This window comes from Salmo trutta, chromosome 15, assembly GCF_901001165.1.
Source record: "Salmo trutta chromosome 15, fSalTru1.1, whole genome shotgun sequence".
Taxonomy (NCBI): Eukaryota; Metazoa; Chordata; class Actinopteri; order Salmoniformes; family Salmonidae; genus Salmo; species Salmo trutta.
This window is the reverse complement of record NC_042971.1, coordinates 33118499-33143035: the sequence shown is the minus strand read 5'-3', so window position 1 is coordinate 33143035 and position 24537 is coordinate 33118499. Positions and strand designations below refer to the sequence as shown.

Sequence of the window (24537 nt, the reverse complement as noted above, 5' to 3'; positions counted from 1 at the left end):
GTGGAAGATGTCAAAGGGTGTTAATATTTTCCGATTGCACTGTAGGCTGTTATATTTAGGCTATAGAGATATGTTGATAGCTTGCATAATAATGACACAGGAAAAGCAGAGTCCTGGTTAACCTTTGCCTGCCCTGTTGACATTTGTTATCACAGAAAACTGCAGTAAACAATATGGTTATCAGAAACAAATTGCCGACCAACGACCCCAGCAACGACCCCAGTAATGGACCTTTTGAAGGACAAGCTTGCATTCTTATATAGCTTAATATCATAGGCTTACTATTACCACTCTAGTAGAGTTATATCATATCTGAACTATAAATATAAAATGACAAAGGCTGTTGGTTCCATGTGTACTACAATGTTTAGCAGAATGTCACAACATGTTTGGACTGCACTTCATGGAACCTTCTGAAACACTAGTACACACTGACCCACAATTATTAAATTTAGCTTCCTAAAAGGGGAGTTTCTTTATACAATATGTACACTCACAATGTTCTCAGTGGAAATTCACAGGTCATGTTGAACTATTTAAATGGCACTGCTGGGAAACTTTGGGAAATATGTGTTTTACCTTACAGTTGTTCCTTCGCACTCAGCTAATCATTAATGAGTCATAAAAGATGATTATGTGACTGTCTTTCATTTATTTTCAAACCAAGCCTCCCATGACATTTTAGGCCCAGTCAGTCAAGTCACAGAGAAGACACAGACAGAAAGACCCAACCTTGGAGATGGAGCTGGACCAAGGCACGGTGGATCAGGAGCCAGGCAGGGCCACATGGAAGAGGCAGATAGAGTTCACCCTGGCTGGGATCGGCTGTGCTGTGGGGCTGGGGAACATATGGCGGTTCCCTTATCTGTGCTACAGGAGTGGAGGAGGTGAGAGGACATTTCTGATGAGTCAGCTCTGATAGAAGACTAAAACCCAATGACTATATAGCATAACCAGACTTACGTCCCCTTTTTCATTTATATTGTTGAGAATATATATGTTTGTGAATGAAAGTTTTACATTTGTCTGGGTATATGAGAGCATGTTTTCTGTTGTCATGTTGATAGAAAATGTCAGGGTGATATTAATGGTTAGTACTGTGGAGGAAAGCATAATCTTAGAGTAGAGTTTTGTAATATGACATAAGATGATGATCCACCACATTTTATAGTGAGATACTTGAATAATGCCATAATGACATGCCACTTGTCACTGTCATTGGTTATGAATACAATTTTATTGAGTTGTAGTTATCATTGAGAGAGAATTAAGAATTTTACCAGGTATTACATTTTGTCCAATGATCAGAATTAATTCAGAATGGCATAACAACAACATGTAATGCTTCAATTAAAATGTCCTTGAACCCTGAGAACCCAACAAGCAATCCTTTCTTTACACAGCTACAAAAACACAACCTAACTCCTCGTCTGGAAGTTATAAAGCACAGTTCGTTCCGCACGTGAGAGGCAATGAGTTTGGCTGGGGGGGTGAATGACTTTATTAAAGATTAGACCAGGTCAGATATGCACCACTGACTCATCAACGCATGGCATTGTTAAACTTGCTGTGAAAATATAACTTGGGGGCACAAAGACACGCTAGTCAAAACATTTCCATGTCTCCCCGATTTCAATGATGAGAAGGTCCAAGTGGGACTGAAGTATGTTTCTTGAAATTGCCTACAGGGAGAGGCTAGAGGTTGCATATTTAAAAAATAAAAAGGTTTACCCTCTTTTTCATGATATCCAATTGCAATCCAATTATGAACTTGTCTCATCGCTGCAACTCCCCAACGGGCTCAGGAGAGGCGATGGTTGAGTCATCTGTCCTCCGAAACATGACCTGCCAAGCTGTGCTTCTTAACACCCACTCGCTTCACCCAGAAGCCAGCTGCACCAATGTGTCGGAGTAAACAACATTCAACTGAACACCGAAGTCAGCTTACAGGCACCCGGTCCACCACATGGAGTTGCTAGAGTGTGATGAGCCAAGTAAAGCCCCCCAGCCAAACCCTCCCCTATCCCGGATGATACTGGGCCAATTGTGCACCACCCTATGGGACTCCCAGTCACGGCCGGTTGTAACACAGCCTGGGATCAAACCCCAGGCTGTAGTGATGCCGCAACACTGCAATGCAGTGCTTTATACCGCTGCGCCACTTGGGAGGACACATTATTTTATTTTAAACTAAAATTTTAACATATACCCTTTGGACTGAGTTACTGTCAATCCTCTTCCAATTTCAAGAAACCTACTTTAGTCCCACTAAAGTTACTGTGTTGCTGATATATTGCTGCTTTATGTCCTGGTCAGGTGCATTCCTGGTTCCCTACCTGCTGATGCTGCTGGTGATGGGAATTCCTCTGCTCTACATGGAGCTGATTCTGGGACAGTACATGAGAAGAGGGCCTGTTCATGCCCTGGCTAAAGCCTGCCCGCTGCTCAAAGGTACTGAAGCATACAGTATCTGTCCCCCATCCCTCTACTGGAGCATCATTTTAGTGTCGAGTTTTAACATAGTCAAACTAAAAATGGCATAGTCAAACTAAAACCGTCAGTCAAACTTAAACCTATGAAATGGCACTGGTGTCCAACGGGGTCATAAACATTTTGCTGACTCACTACTGGAGCAAAGGATGACCATAAACCAGGCTTTCCTCTTCCCTGCAGTTCAGTTATAACTCTAGTCTATGCATAAGGTTGTAACTAACTAAAGTATTTTAAGATTCATATAAGTTGTAAATGACAAAAGTGACAATGTTATTTGCCCGTCCCTTAGGAGTGGGCCTGGCGACCGTGGCCATCTCCTTCATCATGTGCACTTACTACAACATCATCATCACATGGGGTCTGTACTACCTGTTCAGCTCCTTCCAGAGCCCGCTGCCCTGGCAGAGCTGCAACAACACATGGAACACCCCCAACTGCACCGATCGCATAAACCCGAACACCAGCTCACACTCCTCCACCGCCAGCCAGCAGTTCTTCAAGTAGGTCTCACTCTCAATGTGGGCTAGCCCAGAGCCATACTCCTCTATGTACACTCCCCGATGTACTGTATTTATTTGGACAGTGAAGCTAAAACTGTTAATTTGGCTCTATACTCTAGCATTTTAGATCAAATGTTGTATACTGAATGATGCAACAGTACAGAATGTCACCTTTTATTTGAAGGTATGTTCATACACCTTTTACCATTTAGAACTGAATGCACTTTTTTTAAACCTTTATATAACTAGGCAAGTCAGTTAAGAACAAATTCTTATATTCAATGACAGCCTTGGAACAGTGGGTTAACTGCCATGTTCAGAGGCAGAACAACCAATTTTTACGTTGTTATCTCGGGGATTCGATCTCGCAACCTTTCGGTTACTAGTCCAACGCTATAACCACTAGGCTACCTGCCGCCCCACTTTATGTATCTAGTCCCCCCATTTGAAGGTGTTGTGAGTATTTGGACAAATTAATTTATAGTGTATAAAAGTTTAGTCAAAAGTTTAGCACTTGGTCCTATATTCCTAGCATGCAATGACTACATCAAACTTGTGACTACAAACTTGTTGGATGCATTTGCAGTTTGTTTTGGTTGTTTCGGAATTATGTTGTGCCCGATAGAAATTAATGGTAAATAATGTATTGTGTCATTGTGGAGTCACTTTTATTGCATATAAGAATATGTTGTTGAACACTTCTACATTAACGTGGATACTACCATGACTACAGATAATCATGAATGAATCGTAAATAATGGTGAGTGGGAAAGATGCACGAGGCGCATGCGCTTACCAATAGGATGCATGGGAAGTGAGTAGCTCCATTTTTATCAACAAAACTGTGGTTATATACAGTGCATTCGGAGAGTATTCAGACCCTTTGACTTTTTCCACATTTTGTTACGTTACAGCCTAATTCTAAAATTGATTAAATAACAAATGTTCCTTGTCAATCTACATACATTACCCATAATGACATAGCAAAAAAAATACATTTGAAATGTTTGCACATTTATTACAAATAAAAAACTGAAAGACATAGAAGTATATTTTCTGGGTGATATAAATATTGACCGGCTCTCATCAAGCTGCCCACTCAAGAAAAAAATACAAACTGTAACCAGTGCCTGCAACATGGTTCAGGTTGTCAGTCAACCTATCAGGGTATTTACAATCTTTACTAACGTTGCAGAAATACAATTTGCTTTAAAGCAGTATCCAAATCCATAGGATGTAGTGATCATAACATAATAGCCAGGAAAAGCAAAGATCTAAAAGGCTGGGCCTAATATAGCGTATAAGAGGTCATAGAAGAAGTTTTGTAGTGATTCATATGTTGATGATGTAAAGAATATTTGCTGGTCTGTGGTGTGTAATGAGGAGCAACCAGACGCTGCGCTTGCACATTTATGTTTATTCCAGTTACTAATAAGCATGCACCCATTAAGAAAATGACTGTAAAAACTGTTAAATCCCCTTGGATTGATGAGGAATTGAAAAATTGTATGGTTGAGAGAGATGAGGCGAAAGGTAAGGCCATTAAGTCTGGCAGCCCAACTGATTGGCAAACATACCTCAAATTAAGAAATCATGTGACTAAGCTAAATAAAAATAAACTATTACTCTGAAACAAAGATAAATGATATAAAGAACGATAGTAACAAGCTTTGGAGCACCTTAAAGGACATTTTGGGGAAAAAAGCCAACTCGGCTCTGTCATTCATTGAATCAGATGGCTCAATAATCCCAAAACCCACTGATATTGCCAACTACTTTAATGACTTTATCATTGGCAAGATAAACTAACTTAGGGATGACATGCCAGCAACAAACACTGACACTACACATCCAAGTATATCTGACCAAATTATGAAAGACAAAAATTGTAGTGTGGAAGTCAGTGTGGAAGAGATGGAAAAAGTATTGTTGTCTATCAACAATGACAAGCCCCCGGGGTCTGACAATCTGAATGGAAAATTACTGAGGATAATAGCGGACGATATTCCCACTCCTCTTCAATTTAATCCTACTAGAAAGTGTGTACCCTCAGGCCTGGAGGGAAGCTAAAGTAATTCCGCTACCCAAGAATGGTAAAGCTCCCTTAACTGGCTCAAATAGCCGACCAATCAGCCTGTTACCAACCCTTAGTAAACTTCTGGAAAAAATGGTGTTTGACAAGATACAATGCTATTTCACAGTAAACAAATTGACAACAGACTTTCAGCACGCATATAGGGAAGGACACTCAACAAGCACGGCACTTACACAAATGACTAATGATTGGCTGAGAGATATTGATGATAAAATGACTGTGGGGGCTGTCTTGTTAGACTTCAGAGCAGCTTTTGACATTCTCGATCAAAGTCTGCTGCTGGAAAAAACGTATGTGTTATGGCTTTACACCCCCTGCTATAATGTGGATAAAGAGTTACTTGTCTAACAGAACACACAGGTTGGTCTATAATGGAAGCCTCTCAAACATTATCCAGGTAGAAGCAGGAATTCCCCAGGGTAGCCGTTTAGGCTCCTTGCTTTTTTCAATCTTTACTAACGACATGCCACTGGCTTTGAGTAAGGCAAGTGTGTCTATGTATGCGGATGACTCAACACTATAGACATCAGCTACAACAGTGACTGAAATGACTGCAATACTTAACAAAGAGCTGCAGTTAGTTTCGCAATGGGTAACAAGGAATAAGTTAGTCCTAAATATTTCCAAAACTAAAAGCATTGTATTTGGGACAAATCATTCACTAAACCCTAAACCTCAACTATATCTAGTAATGAATAATGTGGAAATGTAGCAAGTTGAGGTGACTAAAGTGCTTGGAGTAACCCTGGATTGTAAACTGCCAGGGTCAAAACATATTGATACAACAGTAGCTAAAATGGGGAGAAGTCTGTCCATAATAAAGCATTGCTCTGCCTTCATAGGACCAACAGGGCAGGTCCTACAGGCCCTGGTTTTGTCGCACCTGGACTACTGTTCAGTCATGTGGTCAGGTGCCATAAAGAGGGACTTGGGAAAATTGCAGTTGGCTCAGAACAGGGCAGCACAGCTGGCCCTTAAAAGTAAATGGAGAGCTAACATTAATGACATGTATGTAAATCTCTCAAGGCTCAAAGTGGAAGAGAGATTGACTTCCTCATTCCTTGTTTTTGTAAGCGGTGTTGACAAGCTGAAAGCACCGAGCTGTCTGTTTAAAATACTAGCAAACAGCTCAGACACCCATGCATAATCTCCACCCGGCACAGCCAGAAGAGGACTGGCCGCCCCTCATAGCCTGGTTCCTCTCTAGGTTTCTTCCTAGGTTTTGGCCTTTCTAGGGAGTTCTTCACAGTCCCCAAGACCAGAACAGACTATGGGAGGCACACAGTACTACATAGAGCCACGACTACAAGGAACACTATTCCACATCAAGTAACTGACGCAAGCAGTAACATTAGATTTAAAAAACAGATAAAAAAACACCTTATGCAACAGCGGGGACTGTGAAGCAACACAAACATTGACACAGACGCATGCATGCATACACACACACACAATAACATACGCGCTATACATACACATGGTTTTAGTACTGTAGATATGTGGTAGTGGTGGAGTAGGGGCCTGAAGGCACACAGTGTGTTGTGAAATCTGTGAATGTATTGTAACATTTTTAAAATTGTATAAACTGCCTTAATTTTTCTGGACCCCAGGAAGAGCAGCAGCTAATGGGGATCCATAATAAATACAAAATACATTGAACCATGACTACATGGAACTTTATTCCGCATCAGGTAACTGATGCAAGCAGTAGAATTAGATTTAAAAAGCAGGTAAAAATACACCTTATGGAACAGCGGGGACTGTGAAGTAACACAAACATAGGCACAGACACATGATAAGATACGCACTATACAAACACGTACACATTTTGTGTTGTAGATTTGTGGTAGTGGAGTATGGGCCTGAGGGCACACACTTAGTGTGTTGTGAATTCTGTAATGAATGTATTGTAATGTTGTTAAAATTGTATAACTGCCTTCATTTTGCCAGATCCCAGGAAGAGTAGCTAATGGGGATTCATAATAAATACAAATACAAAAATTGCCCTGGTATTTCGCAAAGATTATCCAAACCCAAAATCGATTCTACCCTCGCTACCATAAAGAATGAGCCCAGTATTATTACTGGACCTATTGTAAACAGCATGGGTAGTAATTGCATAGCTTTAGATTCTGTCCCTGTTACCCCGCTAAATGCAATACTTTTCCATCGTAAATTTTGACAAATTGGTCGACGGCTCAGAGGCCACATTCCCCTATGCGTTACTCACAACTGCGGCCGCTTTCAGGAGTGCTTGTTGTTGCTCACTAGTCAGTGAAGAAAATGTCCACACAGCCGCAATGAGCCGGCACAGAGGGCTCAGGTACCACTGTGCAGTCTCTCACCCAATGGCCAAATGCACCGCATCGGTGGCTTTTCGCTGCAGAATGTATTTGTTGTCAGATTTACCTCTCCGCTTGATTTAATTTTTCTTACCCCAGGTGTAACCCATGTGAAATGGCTAGCTAGTTAGCGGTGGTGCGCACTAATAGCGTTTCAATTGGTGACGTCACTCGCTCTGAGACCGTGAAGTAGTTGTTCCCCTTGCTCTGCAAGGGCCGCGGCTTTTGTTGCGCGATGGGTAACGATGCTTCGTGGGTGTCAGTTGTTGATGTGTGCAGAGGGTCCCTGGTTCGAGCCCAGGTTGGGGCGAGGAGGAGAGGGACGGAAGCTATACTGTTACACAGGCACCGGTAATGAGTTCAAGAGTATGTTTAGCAGCGACTACACGCACTGCTAAGTGAGCGGAATTAGATTCCACTCTCAATGCAGCTTGAACTATCTCCACCGTGTGGAGTGTTGACCCACAAACCCTGCAATACCAGTTTTGATGGTGGGTTTCAACCCTGCGTTCAAAGCGGAGGTACAAATTCCCGCATCTTCATTAAAATGTCTTCCATCCTATCAACGTACTAACGTACCCCCTCATTTTGACTCTGAGTGCATCTACTAATTTTGCTAAGGTCAGGGCAGAAACAAAATATTTCCAATATCTGTCACAAATAATAACATTTGTTCTTGCGAGGATGCTTGGTCACATGCCACACAAGCGGACGACCAGGCGGGAGCAGGGTAGTTTCTGACTAATTGTGCCAACATTGCTCTTGGCAATAGGGAACGGACAACATGATCATAATCACCATAATCACCATCAAAATTCGGCACGGTTTCATTAGGAAACATAAATTCCTGACCCTCTTTAACTGGGACAGGTGCTTCTTTCATTATGCTACGCATTGCAACAATACTCAGCGGCTGGTGTTGGTGTTTAATTTGGAGTCGTGTTATAGGTTGGCCATCTGGCAGTATGGGGTTCCCTCCCTCTGGGAGTATCAGCCGGGGGTAATAAGTCATCACAACTGCATGAGTATGAACCGGGCGCACCTCTCTATGGTTTCCAGGGTCCCTTGGATCTATGATCCAGTCCAGGACAACTATGTCCCTGCATATGACCCTGCATATCTTTATTTTGAGCTTTATCGGTTCTACTTTTCTGTTGATAAAACGGCAACATCAAAACACTTGTATATTGAGCTTGCGATTTGTCATTGATGCCATTGTGCCATGCCACAACAGCATCTCTGATTTCTTTATCTGATAGGAATTTTCCATCAACATGGAAATGCTGACCAATTTTATCCAATTTGCAAAATCTTCCCCATACTCGAGCCGAATCAAGTTTTCTGTTTTTTGTCTTATTTCTTGTTTGTTTCACACACAAAAATATTTTGCATCTTCAAAGTGGTAGGCATGTTGTGTAAATCAAATGATACAAACTCCCCAAAAATCTATTTTAATTCCAGATTGTAAGGCAACAAAACAGGAAAAATGCCAAGGGGGTGAATACTTTCGCAAGCCACTGTATATTTATAACCTTCTAATAGGCGTTGACAACTCCTTACACATCTAGACAACCAATACATCTCTGTTGCTAGGCAGGAATTTAATTGGTTCCTCTCACTTGTGTCGTCATTGCGCTGCCTGTTACTAAAACATTTGTGGGTTTGGAACTAGCTCAACTAGCTTACCTGGTTAAATAAAGGTGAAATAAAAAATAAAAACATAAAAATTGTGTTGGGCTTCTCTGGCCCCCTCCCAGAGTTTTCTTCTCACGTCATCTGTTGATTTGACCTCGAGACACATTCCTTACTCCTCCCTAGTTTCGCAGCCGGCCTGCCTTATCAGAGACTAACAATGGCCTTTCACCTCTCTCCTCAGAAACATGGAACAGAATATGAAGCTTCTACTCTCAGTAACTTTCCATATTCCTAGTTCCCATCTACCCTTCATTGACCCCAACATATACAGTACCAGTCAAAAGTTTGGACACACCTACTCATTCAAGGGTTTTTGTTTATTTATACTATTTTCTACATTGTAGAATGATAGTGAAGACATCACAACTATGGAATAACACATATGGAATCATGTAGTAACCAAAAAAGTGTTAAATAAATCAAACCATTTGCCTTGATGACAACTTTTCACACTCTGCTTTTCACGCTCTGTCAAGTTGGTTGTTGATCATGGCTAGACAGCCATTTTCAAATCTTGCCATTGTTTTTCAGTCCGATTTAAGTAAAAACTGTAACTAGGCCACTAAGGAACATTCAATGTAATCTTGGTATGCAACTCCAGTGTATATTTGGCCATGTGTTTTAGGTTATTGTCTTCCTGAAAGGTACATTTCTCTCCCAGTGTCAATTGGAAAGCAGACTGAACCAGGTTTTTCTCTAGGATTTTGCCTGTGCTAAGTTCTATTCCGTTTCTTTTTATTAAAAAAACTCCCTAGTACTTGACGATGACAAGCATACCCATAACATGATGCAGGCACCACCATGCTTGAAAATATGAAGAATGGTACTCAGTGATGTGTTGTGTTGGATTTGCCACAAACATAACCCTTTGTACGGTCCTGTGTGGCTCAGTTGGTAGAGCATGGTGTTTGCAACGCCAGGGTTGTGGGTTTGATTCCCACGGGGGACCAGTACGGAGAAATGAATAAATAAAAATGTATGAAATGTATGCATTCACTACTGTAAGTTGCTCTGGATAAGAGTGTCTGCTAAATGACTAAAATGTAAAAAATGTATTCAGGACATAAAGTTCATTTCTTTGCCACATTTTATTCAGTTTTACTTGCGTTGTTGCAAGCAGGATGCATGGGAATATTTTTATTCTGCACATGCTTCCTTCTTTTCACTCTGTCATTTAGGTTAGTTTTGTGGAGTATCTTGGTTGTTGATCCATCCTCAGTTTTCTCCTATCACAACCATTAAACTCTGTAACTGTTTTAAAATTCCCATTGGCCTTGAAATCCCTGAGCGGTTTCCTTCCTTCTCCGGCAACTGAGTTAGGAAGGACGCCTGTATCTTTGTAGTGACAGGGTGTATTGATACACCATCCTAAGCATAATTAATAACTTCACCATGTTCAAAGGGATATTCAGTGTATGCTTTTTTATTTTTACACATCAGAGCTGTTGTTTGTGTCTCTGTGTGTGTTATGGGTGTGGTGGTAGGCTTGAGGTTAAAGAAGCAGACTGGGAGCTGGAGGGTTGCCGGTTTGAACCCACAGGAGGCTTGTGGGGAGATCTGCAGGGAGTACTTGGGTAATGTGACAGCAAAAAATAAAGCAATTGTGTTGTAGTTATAGGATGCTGGAGAGGACAGCGGGAGTGGAGGAGAGCGGGGTGCTGCGATGGGAACTCTTTCTCCTGCTCCTTTTGGCCTGGATCCTCCTCTACTTCTGCATCTTCAAGGGGATCAAGTCAACAGGGAAGGTAAAAGAGAGAGAAAGAGACAGATAGACATGCTGACACAGAGAGAGAGAGAGATCAGGACTAGTTCGATGATATGCTTTCCAAGTAAAAAAAGGGGAGTGAGTAAATGTTCTTATCTCTGTTCAGTAATTTTTTACTCTTACGTCGACATAACGTTTGGCTCTTTTACATTGATTCAGAGTTAGTCCAAGTTTTTGTTGATTTTTGGCCATTGTGAACATTTTATAATATCATATTTTTACTACTGTTTGTGTGTGTCTCCTCCAGGTGGTATACTTCACGGCTCTCTTCCCATATGTCATCCTGTTAGCTCTGTTGATAAACAATGTCCAGCTCCCAGGAGCTATGGAAGGCATCCGCTTTTTCATCGTGCCAAACTGGGAGAAACTCCTGGAGTTGGAGGTAAGAGGACGGAGGTACAGACCCGATCCCTAAGCTTAAAGGCAAAGTTAGCTTTTTTACAACCAAATCTCTCTTTTTTATGTAAATGATATGTTATAGAAGGGTCCAGAATATTTTTTATCTTGATTTCACTTGTTTTTGAGAAACTTAAAAAAAATACTTTTTCTCTTTTTTATTATAATTTTTGTTTTACCCCCTTTTTCATCATATCCAATTGGTAGTTACAGTCTTGTCCCATCACTACAACTCCCATACGGACTAGGGGAGAGGCGAAGGTTGAGAGCTGTGCGTCCTCCGAAACACAACCCAGCCAAGCTGCACTGCTTCTTGACACAATGTCCGCTTAAGCCGGAAGCCAGCCGCACCAATGTGTCGGAGGAAACGCTGTACACCTGGCCACCGTGTCAGCGTGCATTGCGCCCAACCCGCCACAGAAGTCGCTGGTGCGTGATGGGACAAGAACATCTCTGCCGGGCCAACCCTCCCCTAACCCGGATGACGCTGGGCCAATTGTGCACCGCCCTATGGGTGTCCCGGTCGCGGCCGGCTGCAACAGAGACTGGACTCGAACCAGGATCTCTAGTGGCACAGCTAGCACTGTTTTTGAGAAATTTACCCCAACCAGTGATTTACCTCCCTAATCAAAAGGCCTGGATTAACACCGAGGTTGGTGCTATGCTAAAGGACAGGGCTAGCACATACAGGGCTTTCGCAGAAATTATGTACACATGAAATTGTTATTCCGAGCTTTATCCGCAACATTATATTCAATTTTGCGCAGCTCGAGCTGTTCCATTCTCTGTGTAGCCTGCTACTAAAATCTCATAATAAAATGGAATACAACGTTGCGGATTAAGTTCGGAATGACACAACATCTAATGACCTGCATCACTATACTGAGAGATTTTCCGTTTCTAAAATTACGCATTTGGATATTTCTGGAACCTCTTAACGTTTTTTCAGAGCCCCCTGTACTGCACAATGAGGATGAGGTAGTGAGTCGCTGGTTGGGCAAAACATAACCCGAAACACAACCAAAACAAACTGAAAATGCGTCCAACAAGTTTGTAGTCACAAGCTTGATGTAGTCATTGTGTGCAAGGAATTCGGTACCAAACACTAAACCTTAGACTGCATTTATACACTATAAGCAAATTTTTCTAAATATTTATGACCTCTTCAAATATGGGGATTAGATACATAAAGTGCTTTAATTTCTATGTTTTGAGCCAAGTAAAAAAAGTAGCTTAACTGTCCAAATAAACTGTCCAAATAAAAGAAATGTCCTCTCACTGTCAACTGCGTTTATTTTCAGCAAACTTAACGTGTGTAAGTATTTGTATGAACATAAATCAAATCAACTCAAATCAAATGTATTTATATAGCCCTTCTTACATCAGCTGATATCTCAAAGTGCTGTACAGAAACCCAGCCTAAAACCCCAAACAGGAAGCAATGCAGGTGTAGAAGCACGGTGGCTAGGAAAAACTCCCTAGAAAGGCCAAAACCTAAGAAGAAACCTAGAGAGGAACCAGGCTATGAGGGGTGGCCAGTCCTCTTCTGGCTGTGCCGGGTGGAGATTATAACAGCACATGGCCTAGATGTTCAAATGTTCATAAATGACCAGCATTGTCAAATAATAATAATCATAGTAGTTGTCGAGGGTGCAACAAGTCAGTAACACAAGAGTAAGTGTCAGTTGGCTTTTTCATAGCCGATCTTTGAGAGTATCTCTACCGCTCCTGCTGTCTCTAGAGAGTTGAAAACAGCAGATCTGGGACAGGTAGCACGTCCGGTGAACAGGTCAGGGTTCCATAGCTGCAGGCAGAACAGTTGGAACTGGAGCAACAGCACGGCCAGGTGAACTGGGGACAGCAAGGAGTCATCAAGCCAGGTAGTCCTGAGGCATGGTTCTAGGGCTCAGGTCCTCCGAGAGAGAGAAAGAAAGAAAGAGAAAGAGAGAATTAGAGAGAGCATATTTAAATTCACACAGGACACCGGAAAAGACAAGAGAAATATTCCAGATGTGACAGACTGACCCTAGCCCCCCGACACATAAACTACTGTAGCATAAATAGGCTGAGACAGGATAACAGGATTCAACAACTGAGACATAAACTGAACAAGTTCCACAGACATGTGACTAACAGAAATGGAATAATGTGTCCTTGAACAAAGGGGGGCATGATAATTACACAGGTGCACCTTGTGCTGGGGACAATAAAATGCCATTTTAAAATGTGCAGTTTTGTCACACAACACAATGCCACAGATATCTCAAGTTTTGAGGGAGCGTGCAATTGTCATGATGACTGCAGGAATGTCCACCAGAGCTGTTGCCAGAGAATTCAATGTTCCTTTCTTTACTATAAGCCTCCACCAATGTAATTTTAGACAATTTGGCAGTACGTCCAAACGCAACATGAAATTGTTGCATGTTGCGTTTATATTGTTGTTCAGTATAAATATTCCAGACATAGCTTTTTCTGATATTTATTCATTTCTTTATTTACATTTTATTTTTGGGGACTATTTGTGTTGCTTTTTTATTGCTAGGTATTACTGCACTGTTGGAGCTAGAAACACTAGCATTTCGCAAGCATTTCCAGTAAACTTTGATTTGATTTTAAATAAGCCATAGATAAAGATCTAAATCATTTCAGGAGAAGAGGGGCTCGGGAGGAGTTTTTGTGAAGACATGTCGAGGTCGGGTGCTGCTGGTAAAGAGCTTGGATGTGTTATGGTTAACTGCCAGCTAGGGTGATTGTTAGCATAACATTGTTATTCTATCAGTGTGGATGAGTTTTATGGTGCTATTATAGGTACAGTACATTATTAGACGGAATTCCTTGTGTTTTGTTCCAGGTTTGGGTCAACGCTGCAGCTCAGATCTTTAACTCCATTGGGATAGGCTTTGGCTCCCTCATGGCCATGTCCAGCTATAACAACTTCAACAACAACATATTAAAGTGAGAAGCTCACTTTGAGGAGAGTTTGTAGTCAGGTCAAATCAGTTAAAAGTCAGTTCAAATATATTTTCACACTGTTACGGTGTCCATATTAGGTCAATCTCAGCAGGTGCTGTCCTAATATGGACACCGGACAGCGTACTGGATTGATTCATACATCACATCCCTTGTTTTCCCCACAGAGACACCCTGGCTATCTCCATCACCAACTCCCTGACCAGTATTCTGGCAGGTTTTGTCATCTTCTCGGCATTCGGCTACATGTCACATCTCCAGAACATACCTGTCAGTGAGCTGGCTGTAGATGGTGAGTTTGTGTAAGCAAACTAAAGATCATTTAGGGAGGGGAAATACTTTTGGACAGCTGACGCAAGACCACACATTTTCATTTAGGAAATGTACCATTTCCAGTTACAGTGCATGTATTTGAGGCAAAGCATGCTAATTTCACCAAGATTGTTCCATAAAAGAGTTTAGACACCAAAGTCATAATAACAATGCATGTGTGTTCTGAATTATTTTGCATCTAGGTCCAGGACTGGTTTTTGTTGTTTACCCACAAGCCTTTGCAACGATGCCAGTGGCTCCGCTGTGGGCAATTCTGTTCTTCTTCATGCTCCTGTGCCTTGGGCTGGACAGCCAGGTAGCTAACTGTACATTACCTAACCTAAACCCACTGTCACATGATACTAAATACACTTTTCTCTACTTGAAACAGATGCATTTGTCCTCACGTTGTCTTTTTTTAATGAATTTTTTCCTTTATTTAACTAGGCAAGTCATTTAAGAACAAATTATTGTTTTCAATGGCGGCCTAGGAACAGTGGGTTAACTGTCTTGTTCAGGGGCAGAACTATGTCAGCTCGGGGATTCAATCTTGCAACCTTTCGGTTACTAGTCCAACGCTCTAACCACTAGGCTACCTGCTGCCCTGGTCACGTTCTCTTTGTTTGGCCACATGGTTAAGTTATGGTAATTACTATAAATATATGAATACAATATCCAGTAAAATGTATAATCTTCTTTCACAAATGATTCCAGGAACCAAAAATCTATCTTTAACTACAGCAGTTACAGTTCCAATAGAAAGTAATGCAATATCAAATCAAATCAAATTGTATTCGTCACATGTGCCGAATACAACCTTACCGTGAAATGCTTACTTACAAGCCATTAACCAACAATGCTGTTAAGAAAAATAAGATTGAAGAAAATATTTACTAAATAAACAAAAGTAAAATGTAAATAAAAAAAGGAGTATAATAACAATAGGAGGCTATATACAGGGGGTACCGGTACCGAGTCAATGTGTGGGGGTACAGGTTAGTCGAGGTAATTGAGGTAATATGTAGGGATACACCGATATGACATTTCTGGCCGATACCGATATCCAATATTTTCCTTGCCAAAAAAAACGATACCGATAGCCGATATTTAACATTTTAGCGGCCTTTTAGGCATTCTAGTAGAGTTAAATAGTTAAAACACACATGGACGCAGTGGTCTAAGGCACTGCATCTCAATGCAAGAGTTGTCACTACAGTCCCTCGTTGTCACTACAGTCCCTTGGAGAAGATCTGCAAAGAGGAGTGGGACAAAATCCCTCCTGAGATGTGTGCAAACCTGGTGGCCAACTACAAGAAACGTCTGACCTCAGTGATTGCCAACAAGGGTTTTTCCACCAAGTACTAAGTCATGTTTTGCAGAGGGGTCAAATACTTATTTCCCTCATTAAAATGCAAATCAATTTATAACATTTTTGAAATGTGTTTTTCTGGATTTTTTGTTGTTGTTATTCTGTCTCTCACTGTTCAAATAAACCTACCATTAAAATTATAGACTGATAATTTCTTTGTCAGTGGGCAAACGTACAAAATCAGCAGGGGATCAAATACTTTTTTCCCTCACTGTGCCTAGCATGGAGCATGGTGGCAACACAGTAAAGAGGCTCAGAGAGAATGCCACCGAATCGCTTGTTCACAGCCTCGAGTACTTTTGTAAGTTTTAACCCCATGGTCTGTGTCGGCAGTTTTGTTGAGCAGGAGTTTCAATTCCATGACAGAGGGTATCATATCTGCTGCATACGCAGTTGATGAGCTTATTTCTCGAGTCAGTTGTTCAAATGGCTCTAAGAGTGTGTTCATGTTTCCAAGTTTCAAACATGTTCTCAAATGCCATTGAAATGGCAGTAGCAGTATGAGAACCAGCACATTCTTGTGCATGCAATTAGGCTTTCCTCAGTACGAAATCCTTGTCAACCCACTGTGCTGTCAGACTCGGCATGCTCATGGGGCTGACATCGCTGGTCAAAATGTCAGCCATGAAGCTAATAGCAGTGACGCCCATAGCAAGTACCGTAATTTCCGGACTATTAAGCGCACCTGAATATAAGCCGCACCCACTGAATTAAAAAAATATATATATTTTGAACGTAAATAAGCCGCACATGTCTATAAGCCGCAGGTGCCTACCGGTACATTGAAACAAATGAACTTTACACAGGCTTTAACGAAACACGGCTTGTAACAAAAATAAATAGGCTTTAACGAAACACGGCTTGTAACAAAAATAAATAGGCTTTAACGGAACACGGCTTGTAACAAAAATAAATAGGCTTTAACGAAACACGGCTTGTAACAAAAAATAAAACATTTCCAGTAAGCTTTAGTTGTCTTTTTGCACTGAGTCAATTCCTCACGCTGCTATATCCAACGTCTTATCATCGACTCATTAAGACCAAGCTCCCGTGCAGCAGCTCTATTTCCTTTTCCAACAGCCAGATCAATCGCCTTCAACTTGAAAGCTGCATCATATGCATTTCTCCGTGTCTTTGCCATAATGAGGGTGACAAAATGACTACCGTAATCAGAATGATGGGAAGTTTGAGAGTGCTCGATTTAATCTAAACAGTAAACAAAAAAGTTGTTTGACCTTAACCCGTTCGGCAATTTCATTGGTCTAATGAAAGCTTCATGCCGCCCAAAAAACTGAGCACGTCACAGAATGTGTTTTTTTGGGGAAAAAAAATTTAATCGGGAAAAATCCATATATTAGCCACGTCATTGTTTAAGCCGCAAGGTTCAAAGCCTGGGAAAAAAGTTGCGGCTTATAGTCCAGAATTTACGGTAGCTCATAGATGTACGTCAACAATACTGTTTAACTCCGGTAGGTAAACATCTGAAAAATAGCGCCTACTTGGTAGTGTGTACCGGGGCTCGAGGTGCTCGACCAGTCGGCGAAAACCAACATCATACACAACAGAGAACAGTTGATTGTCAAGGGCAATGAATTCCATTATCTTGGCGTTAATGGATTTTGCCTTTGAGTTGTCTCGCTGACATGTTCTTACTCTTTCTAATGACTGCTCGACTTGAACTTGTTTAGTAGTTGGATGTGTGCTCTTAGTATTTTTTTGCTTTTGTTCTGTGTAGCGCTGTATTTGTTGTGGCGTCATTACGTCATCTACCTACGTTATATAGGCATGCACGTCAGCTTTGACATTGGTTTTGCCAACATCTGTCAGAAGTATTACAATGTAAATTTACATGTAATCCGTCTGTCTGCATATTTCCAGACATGGAATATGGGAGTGTAGTGAGATACCCAATGGGCTGGACAATTCTCTTTTCATCACTCAACTTGAAAAAACGTATACTGAAAATGTAGACATCAATCAATTCGCCATCATTAACACAATGGAAAAATCCATATTTTTTATTGAAATAGTATGGGCGACTGAGAAAAACAAATAGGCACAATTTAAGGCCATGTGGCAAACAATATTGCAGGCACCAGGGATGGGGGTGTGAATATGCGGGTCTGAGCAGATGAGATGTTGTTGTTTGTGTCCGTCTGTAATTTGTTGTTTGTATGTGTATGTTTGTATCTGGTGTGTACTGTATATGAACAAAAAATAAATATGCAAAAAGACGTTATTATATTGGTATCTCCATGTCGGAATGTTACCATTTTATGACTTTAAAAAGTATATATATTTCTCAGTTTGCCATGGTGGAGGTGATGGTGACCAGCCTAATGGATGAGTTTGGAGGGCCCCTGATGAAGTTCCTGAGACACAAGGAGATGCTGGTTCTGGCAGTCTGCAGCACTGCCTTTCTGCTGGGGATACCCCATGTCATGCAGGTACCCTGGAGTGAACGCCTAGACCATATAGGTGTACACTCATCAGACAACTCCAGCACAGCAATAATCCAGGACAAGTATTGGACTAGACTAGTAATAAAGTGCACTTAGGGTAATATAATTATACTCTACCCAAATGTACACTGTTAGATGAAATCGTGCTATATATAGAACCAAAAAAGGATTATATTTTAATAATGTAGTGTGGTTAAGTTTTTATTAATCTCAGAAACTCAGAACTAAAATCGTATATAATTGCATCAGATGCTTGATTAGGTTCTAGGTGGAGATGTATGAGAAAAGGTACTAACAAGACTAGCTTAGTCTCCAACTTTTTAAATGCTAAATCTCAGCCAAAGCCCCCCCTCCTTCCAAAAACTTTCCACTTGAAATCATAGCTTGAAATCATTGCTTGAAAACCTTGCCCACACTTTAAGCACCACATTCACCCAATCCTGATACTTCTAAATAACCAGTGACAGAATGCCAAAGCACTGGAACTACTTTTACTCATTAGTAGTTGCATCCCAGATTATTTTAGCATATGTTACGTCACTGATGTAACGTTTTGTCCAAAGAGATTAGTTCTTTCTTACAGCTGGTATTAAATACTCTCTCTCTTTGACCAGGTGGGGATCTATGTATTCCAGCTGATGGACCACTACACGGCCATAGTGTCTCTCATGTTCCTGGCCTTCTTTGAGGTGCTGGCCATCTGCGGGCTTTATGGTGAGACCAGTGTGTGTCTAACATATGCATGTTAGTCATTACAGGAATGAAATTAATAAATTCATTCTGACAGGTGTGAGGAGGCTTTCGGCAAACTTAAAGGAGATGACAGGAAACAGGCCTAATATCTTCTTCAAAGTGTGCTGGATGTTTGTGGCTCCTCTTCTGATCACTGTGAGTCATCATCATTCACCCTAACAGAACTATAGTGTCTACAAATAAAACGCCATACAGTTGACATTGTCTAATGTCAAAAAAATTGACAAGGGCACATCTGGTTTTGAGAGTAGGTATACTTTGAATGCAATTGATAAAGGTATTTGATTCATCCCTCTCTCTCCTCTGGTGCAACAGATTATCCTGGTGTTCACAATCATCCAGTTTAAACCAGCTCGCTATGAGGACTACGTGTATCCCCCGTGGGCTCAGGGGATTGGTTGGGTCATCGCTATGGCGTCCATAATCTGGATCCCACTCGGAGCTCTTCACACACTGTGGGTTCTGCCAGGCTCCTTCACTGAGGTACTGTATTACTATACATCAATCTCTCTCTCTCTACCTATAGCATTATTTTGACCTTAGTACAACATCTAGCAACCTTGTCAAGAGGTTCTGGATAGGGTGGGGCGGTATCCAGATTTTCATATTGTCATACTGTCCTTCTCTCATCCCGGGACTTACGGTATTACCAGCTTAGTACACTTGGGGGCGCCAAAAAATGCAAAAAAGGCCATTGGGCATCTATTACCAGAATGCAGAATTAGCACAATAATTGCGAATTTCCATGGAAGCTGCTAGCTAAATATGCTAACGAACACAAACGAAAATAAACTAATTGCAAAGACAGGCAATCCAGCTCATAAAATTATACATATATAGGCAGGCGCTACTGAATGTCATTTTTGGTGAGTTTGGACATTTGCACAATGTCTCTCATTCACATTCGCTTGTAAATGAACAAAGTTTTGAGGAATGCTTGTCTGAAGGAAGAAAAGTACTGGTTCTGGAGAAGCATGTGTACACGCTGTGTCTGGAGTCTGGAGTCGCTAGGGCAATGGGCCTGCCTGCTCTACTCGGAGAATGGGCCGACAACGGAGAGGAGAAAAAACCGCAAGGAAATCAAGATAGCAGTGGAAGCTGTACAGATTTCTCAAACATGGCAGAAAGCTAACACTATATGATGACCCGTCTCCTTATTAATTCAGCCACTTACTTACTTGAATAACTAGCAAGTTAAACTTAGGGGAGGCATTAATGCAGAATTCTGTGTTTTTTATGCAGAAAAAAAGATAAAACACATAAGAAATATCTTGCTGTGTTTTGTAAACGCATGATCTAAAATGCTTTATTGTAATTTCTGCTTGGCATCAGACTAATCTTGTGCTTTAGTTGCTCTTCTCCACTTGGATGAGAATTCACCAATGCATTCTATCAGCAGACAGCGCTCTGAGTGATGTGTAGTGTGGTGGTTAATTTTTTTACTATCAAATGAGGAGACAAACTTATCACACAAGTCAGCGTTATACTTAAACTAAATCTTTATTCACTTATTAATAAGGGAGCAGGTCAATACAACACACACATATAAAGTTAATTGATTGAGTGCTCTACGATAATAATGGCTGGTCAATGAATCACCCTCAGATGATTCTTTGATAGCCCTGAGACAAAGATACACCCCCTTCAGTCTACATGACAAACACCCCCTTCAGTCTACATTGCAAACACCAGATGTATGGAATGGGTCACAAGGTTAAGATTTGTAGGAAAGTTACTTATAATACACAGCAGACAGTATCTGCTGTAAAAACTGTTCTCATTTTGTAGAAACCAGGGTCTGGTCCCAAGCCATCTCTCCCTGGTACCTTATAGAACATAAACATTAACTCATGCTCTGGTATCACCCAAAGACATCATACATCTCCTGTCATTGTTCAATCTCCCAGAAGCCCACTTTCAGTTCACACAGTCACAATAGAGTTAAAAGAACCCTCTATTCTGTTGCATTAAACAACCATTTGATGCAATTACAGTATTATAACATAATCTTGCAATTTTGCTCTCACAGTAGCTACATTTCTCCAGCAAGTGTGGCCTGGAGAAATGTGTGGCCTGGAGAATTCTCTGGTAAAATGCAAGATTAACAACAGGAAATGTAGCTGGCTACATTCTTTCTATGATTAACATTAGAAATATGATGGCCATCCATCGTTTTTGCAAAATAATACCAGCTTTTTCATTGTAAGCTCATTTACTTGTGTGGCTGCCTGCCAAATAGCGTTGCACTTCTGTTGTCATCTGATGAAAATGAAGCTATTTTCTGCCGAATGTGTTGCACAAATACATTTTTGGTGAAGGAAACTGAAGTTGCATGCCCCTGATCACTCTATTGAAGCTAAAAAACACTGACTTCCAATATAAAACGCGAACCCTGTCAATACACAGCTGGACTCAACTGCTCTGGGGAACTATGGTAAGCTTCATAATGTGACAGGTGAAACGAAGAAAGCAATCTGCTTTATCTCCTAACATATTGCACAAGTTGACTGCAGGTATTCACTTAAAAATTAGCTACACATATTAACATTTATCGAAACACTTCAAATAAATAGTTTCAATGGTATTGATGGTATTGAAAAACCATCCCGGGCTATTTCCAAATGCCCCAGTATATGGTATATATGGTCTACCGCCCAAGCCTAGTTCTGGTGTAATGGCTAAGCAAAGTTGTTGGACAGAATTAGCCCAAATCCATATGTTGTTAAAGATTTATAATAATGTCTTGTCTTCCTCCCCCCAGAGATTAGTAAAGTCAATCACCCCCTATGCACTGGAGAATGAGAGGGGAGGAGACACATACCCAAACATAGCAGTCATCAGCTCCTTAGGTAGAGAAACAGAGAAGCCTCACATTCAGACAAACCTCTGATACTGACTCTCCCTATTGATGGCCTCTGTACCAGCCTGGGATTCTGGGACTATGCTTGGCTTGGAGAGCCAGAAGGTTTACTAAGGATGTCATTCCTGATTCACAGCGGCACATCGCTCTGGATAAGAGCGTCTGCTAAATGACTTAAATGTAAATGTAATGTAAATGCACTGGGAACCACACTGTCTGTGGATGACGTGACAAAAACCGTCTAACAACATTCCTATTGGTGTTGTTTGGGACTTCTGCTCATGGGGAAGTGGGTTGTTCTCCTTCATGGAGTGAATGACAGATATTTTTAAAACACTGTTATAGTCAATTATGTAATAACAAATATAAGAAATGGACCTGGACCCAAGAAGCTTACCCATCTCTGCTTTGAAAGATCAGAATTGGTCATGAGTGGGTACTGGTACATGATAACCTGTCCATATGTTGCACTGTCTGAACTTTGGTATTATGTTTTTTTTATATGTAGCCATGGATAACCAAAGTACAAAGGTCTGAGAACTGTTAGTTATAGATGTTGTTGTTCTGCCCTTCAAGCATGTTAGCTTTCACTTGAGCACCACCTTGTGGTTAACACAGCTGAAGAGGTATTACATGTATTTCTAGAGTACCACAGTATGAGTCATAATACCCATAAAACCTAGCAGTCAAACAAGGAAATGGTTCAAATTGTTTTTCCACCGTTAATTTTTACAATAGCGGATTTTAGAAACACTTAAAATAACGATTGTGTTTTCATGTAGGCTTACCCTGACGTGACTTTTTGATAACTGTGTAAATCTCACTGGGACAAGGTGACTTTTATCAATATATTCGCATGTATTACCCCCCAAAATGAAATGCCTTTTTAGCTGCTAATGTGGCTATCATAAAGAACTAGAAATGCCATAATGATCTGGATGGGACTCTCGATTAACTGTCTGTTAGCTAAATTTGGTCATTAATAAATTGGCAAAATGTCTTTAAATTGACAAGTTTTACATTGACACAATACCTGTTAGCAAAGGTGTCAGCTAGAGATGACGTGCAGGAGCTTGCAGGGAGTGCATGTCTCGAATCAAAGTAATAGAGACGAATATATTGATAAAATTCACCTGGTTATCAAAACGTCACGTCAGAGTAATCCTACACAAAACACAGCCCTTATTTTAAGTGTTTCAAAAATTCCCTGTGGGAAAAATGAATGGTGGTAAAATTATTGGAACCATTTCTGGTGGGGCTATATATTAGTAAAACATGTACAGTATGATGCAGTAGCTATGGATCAGCACAGCAGTTAATAAAATAATCTAACAAATGCAGCATTTGGAACATCTTGTTGAAATATTCCTCATGTAATATGTTGTTTACAATAAAATGCCACAATATGTTTGATTTGGCTGCTGTGGGTCAGGGGGCAAGGAGACCCACAGCTCCGCTAAAACCATTGACAACTACATGCTGTTTAAGGGATTGTTACATAAATGTTACAACTATTTTGTTTTAATAGTCAGAACTACAAATACCCCATTATTCCATGCAAAACAATTGTGCACATTTACCTCTATCATCAGAGTTATACAGCAAGTAACTGCATGCTTTTCATGATCCGTAAACATCAATGATCATGTAATTTCAGATACATGAAGGTGCCTATCCGATTTGACATGTAGCTAGCTAAGCAAACAACATCATTAGCTTGCATCATCAGAGTTTAGGCTTTTGGAAAGAGCTTGAAAATTGGCAAGTCCACGTCCTGGTAAATTGTCAGTCGGACTACTGTCATCACCACTATAGATGGCAAGTAAACCAACCAACATTTGGATATAGTCATCTAGTTTATCCCTTGAAAGTTTGCTTGTTATCTAGCCATATTGACGTGATCCGTTATTAGCTAGCTAGCCAATTTTACGTGGTCAATCAATGTAGCCTATATCATGTCTGTCAGTAGTAATCATAAATAAAAGGATCGGACCCTGTTTTCAATTTTCCCCTAAAATGACATACCCAAATCCAACTGCATGTAGCTCAGGACCCGAAGCAAGGATATGCCTATTATTGATACCATTTGAAAGGAAAGACATTGAAGTTTGTGGAAATGTGAAATTAATGTATAGAATAATACATTAGATCTTGTAAAAGTTAATACAAACAAAAAAACATGCATTTTCATTATTTTTTTTTAAATCATCATCTTTGAAATGCAAGAGAAAAGCCATATCATATAGGCATTTAGGCACAATTTAGACTTTGGCCACCAGATGGCAGCAGTGCGTGTGCAAAGTTTAAGATTGATACAGTGAAGCATTGCAATACTGCACAATATTTTGTATCAAGTCTGCCAAAATGTGCCTAATTGGTCAATTGATATATTTAAGTACATAACTATAGAGAACATACAAAAATATGCTAATACAAAATGTAAGTTTACACACTCCCAGGAATGTCATACATGATGGATAACTAGCTTCCCTACAGAAAAACACTAAGTTCACACATCTAGATGG

At 40.6% G+C, this 24537-nt stretch overlaps 2 protein-coding genes across 2 annotated transcripts in view; one reads left to right on the top strand and one right to left on the bottom strand.

Annotated features, from left to right (window-relative positions):
- Positions 1-751, bottom strand: part of LOC115148837 (flotillin-2a) — a 47609-nt gene extending 46858 nt beyond the window's left edge. The window contains exon 1 of the mRNA XM_029691102.1: positions 733-751. The gene's annotated coding sequence lies outside the window, so the exon portion shown is untranslated. The remainder of the gene's footprint in view (positions 1-732) is intronic.
- On the top strand, positions 681-23352 carry si:ch211-283g2.1 (sodium- and chloride-dependent GABA transporter ine). Its single transcript, XM_029691097.1, has 13 exons — positions 681-887; positions 2317-2451; positions 2783-2993; positions 10738-10870; positions 11138-11272; positions 14138-14241; positions 14424-14548; positions 14772-14884; positions 18244-18384; positions 19014-19113; positions 19187-19287; positions 19468-19635; positions 21914-23352. Exons 1-13 carry the CDS (start codon positions 740-742, stop codon positions 22040-22042), a joined length of 1743 nt encoding a protein of 580 aa, XP_029546957.1. The 5' UTR covers positions 681-739; the 3' UTR covers positions 22043-23352.
- Positions 23353-24537: the final 1185 nt, after the last annotated feature.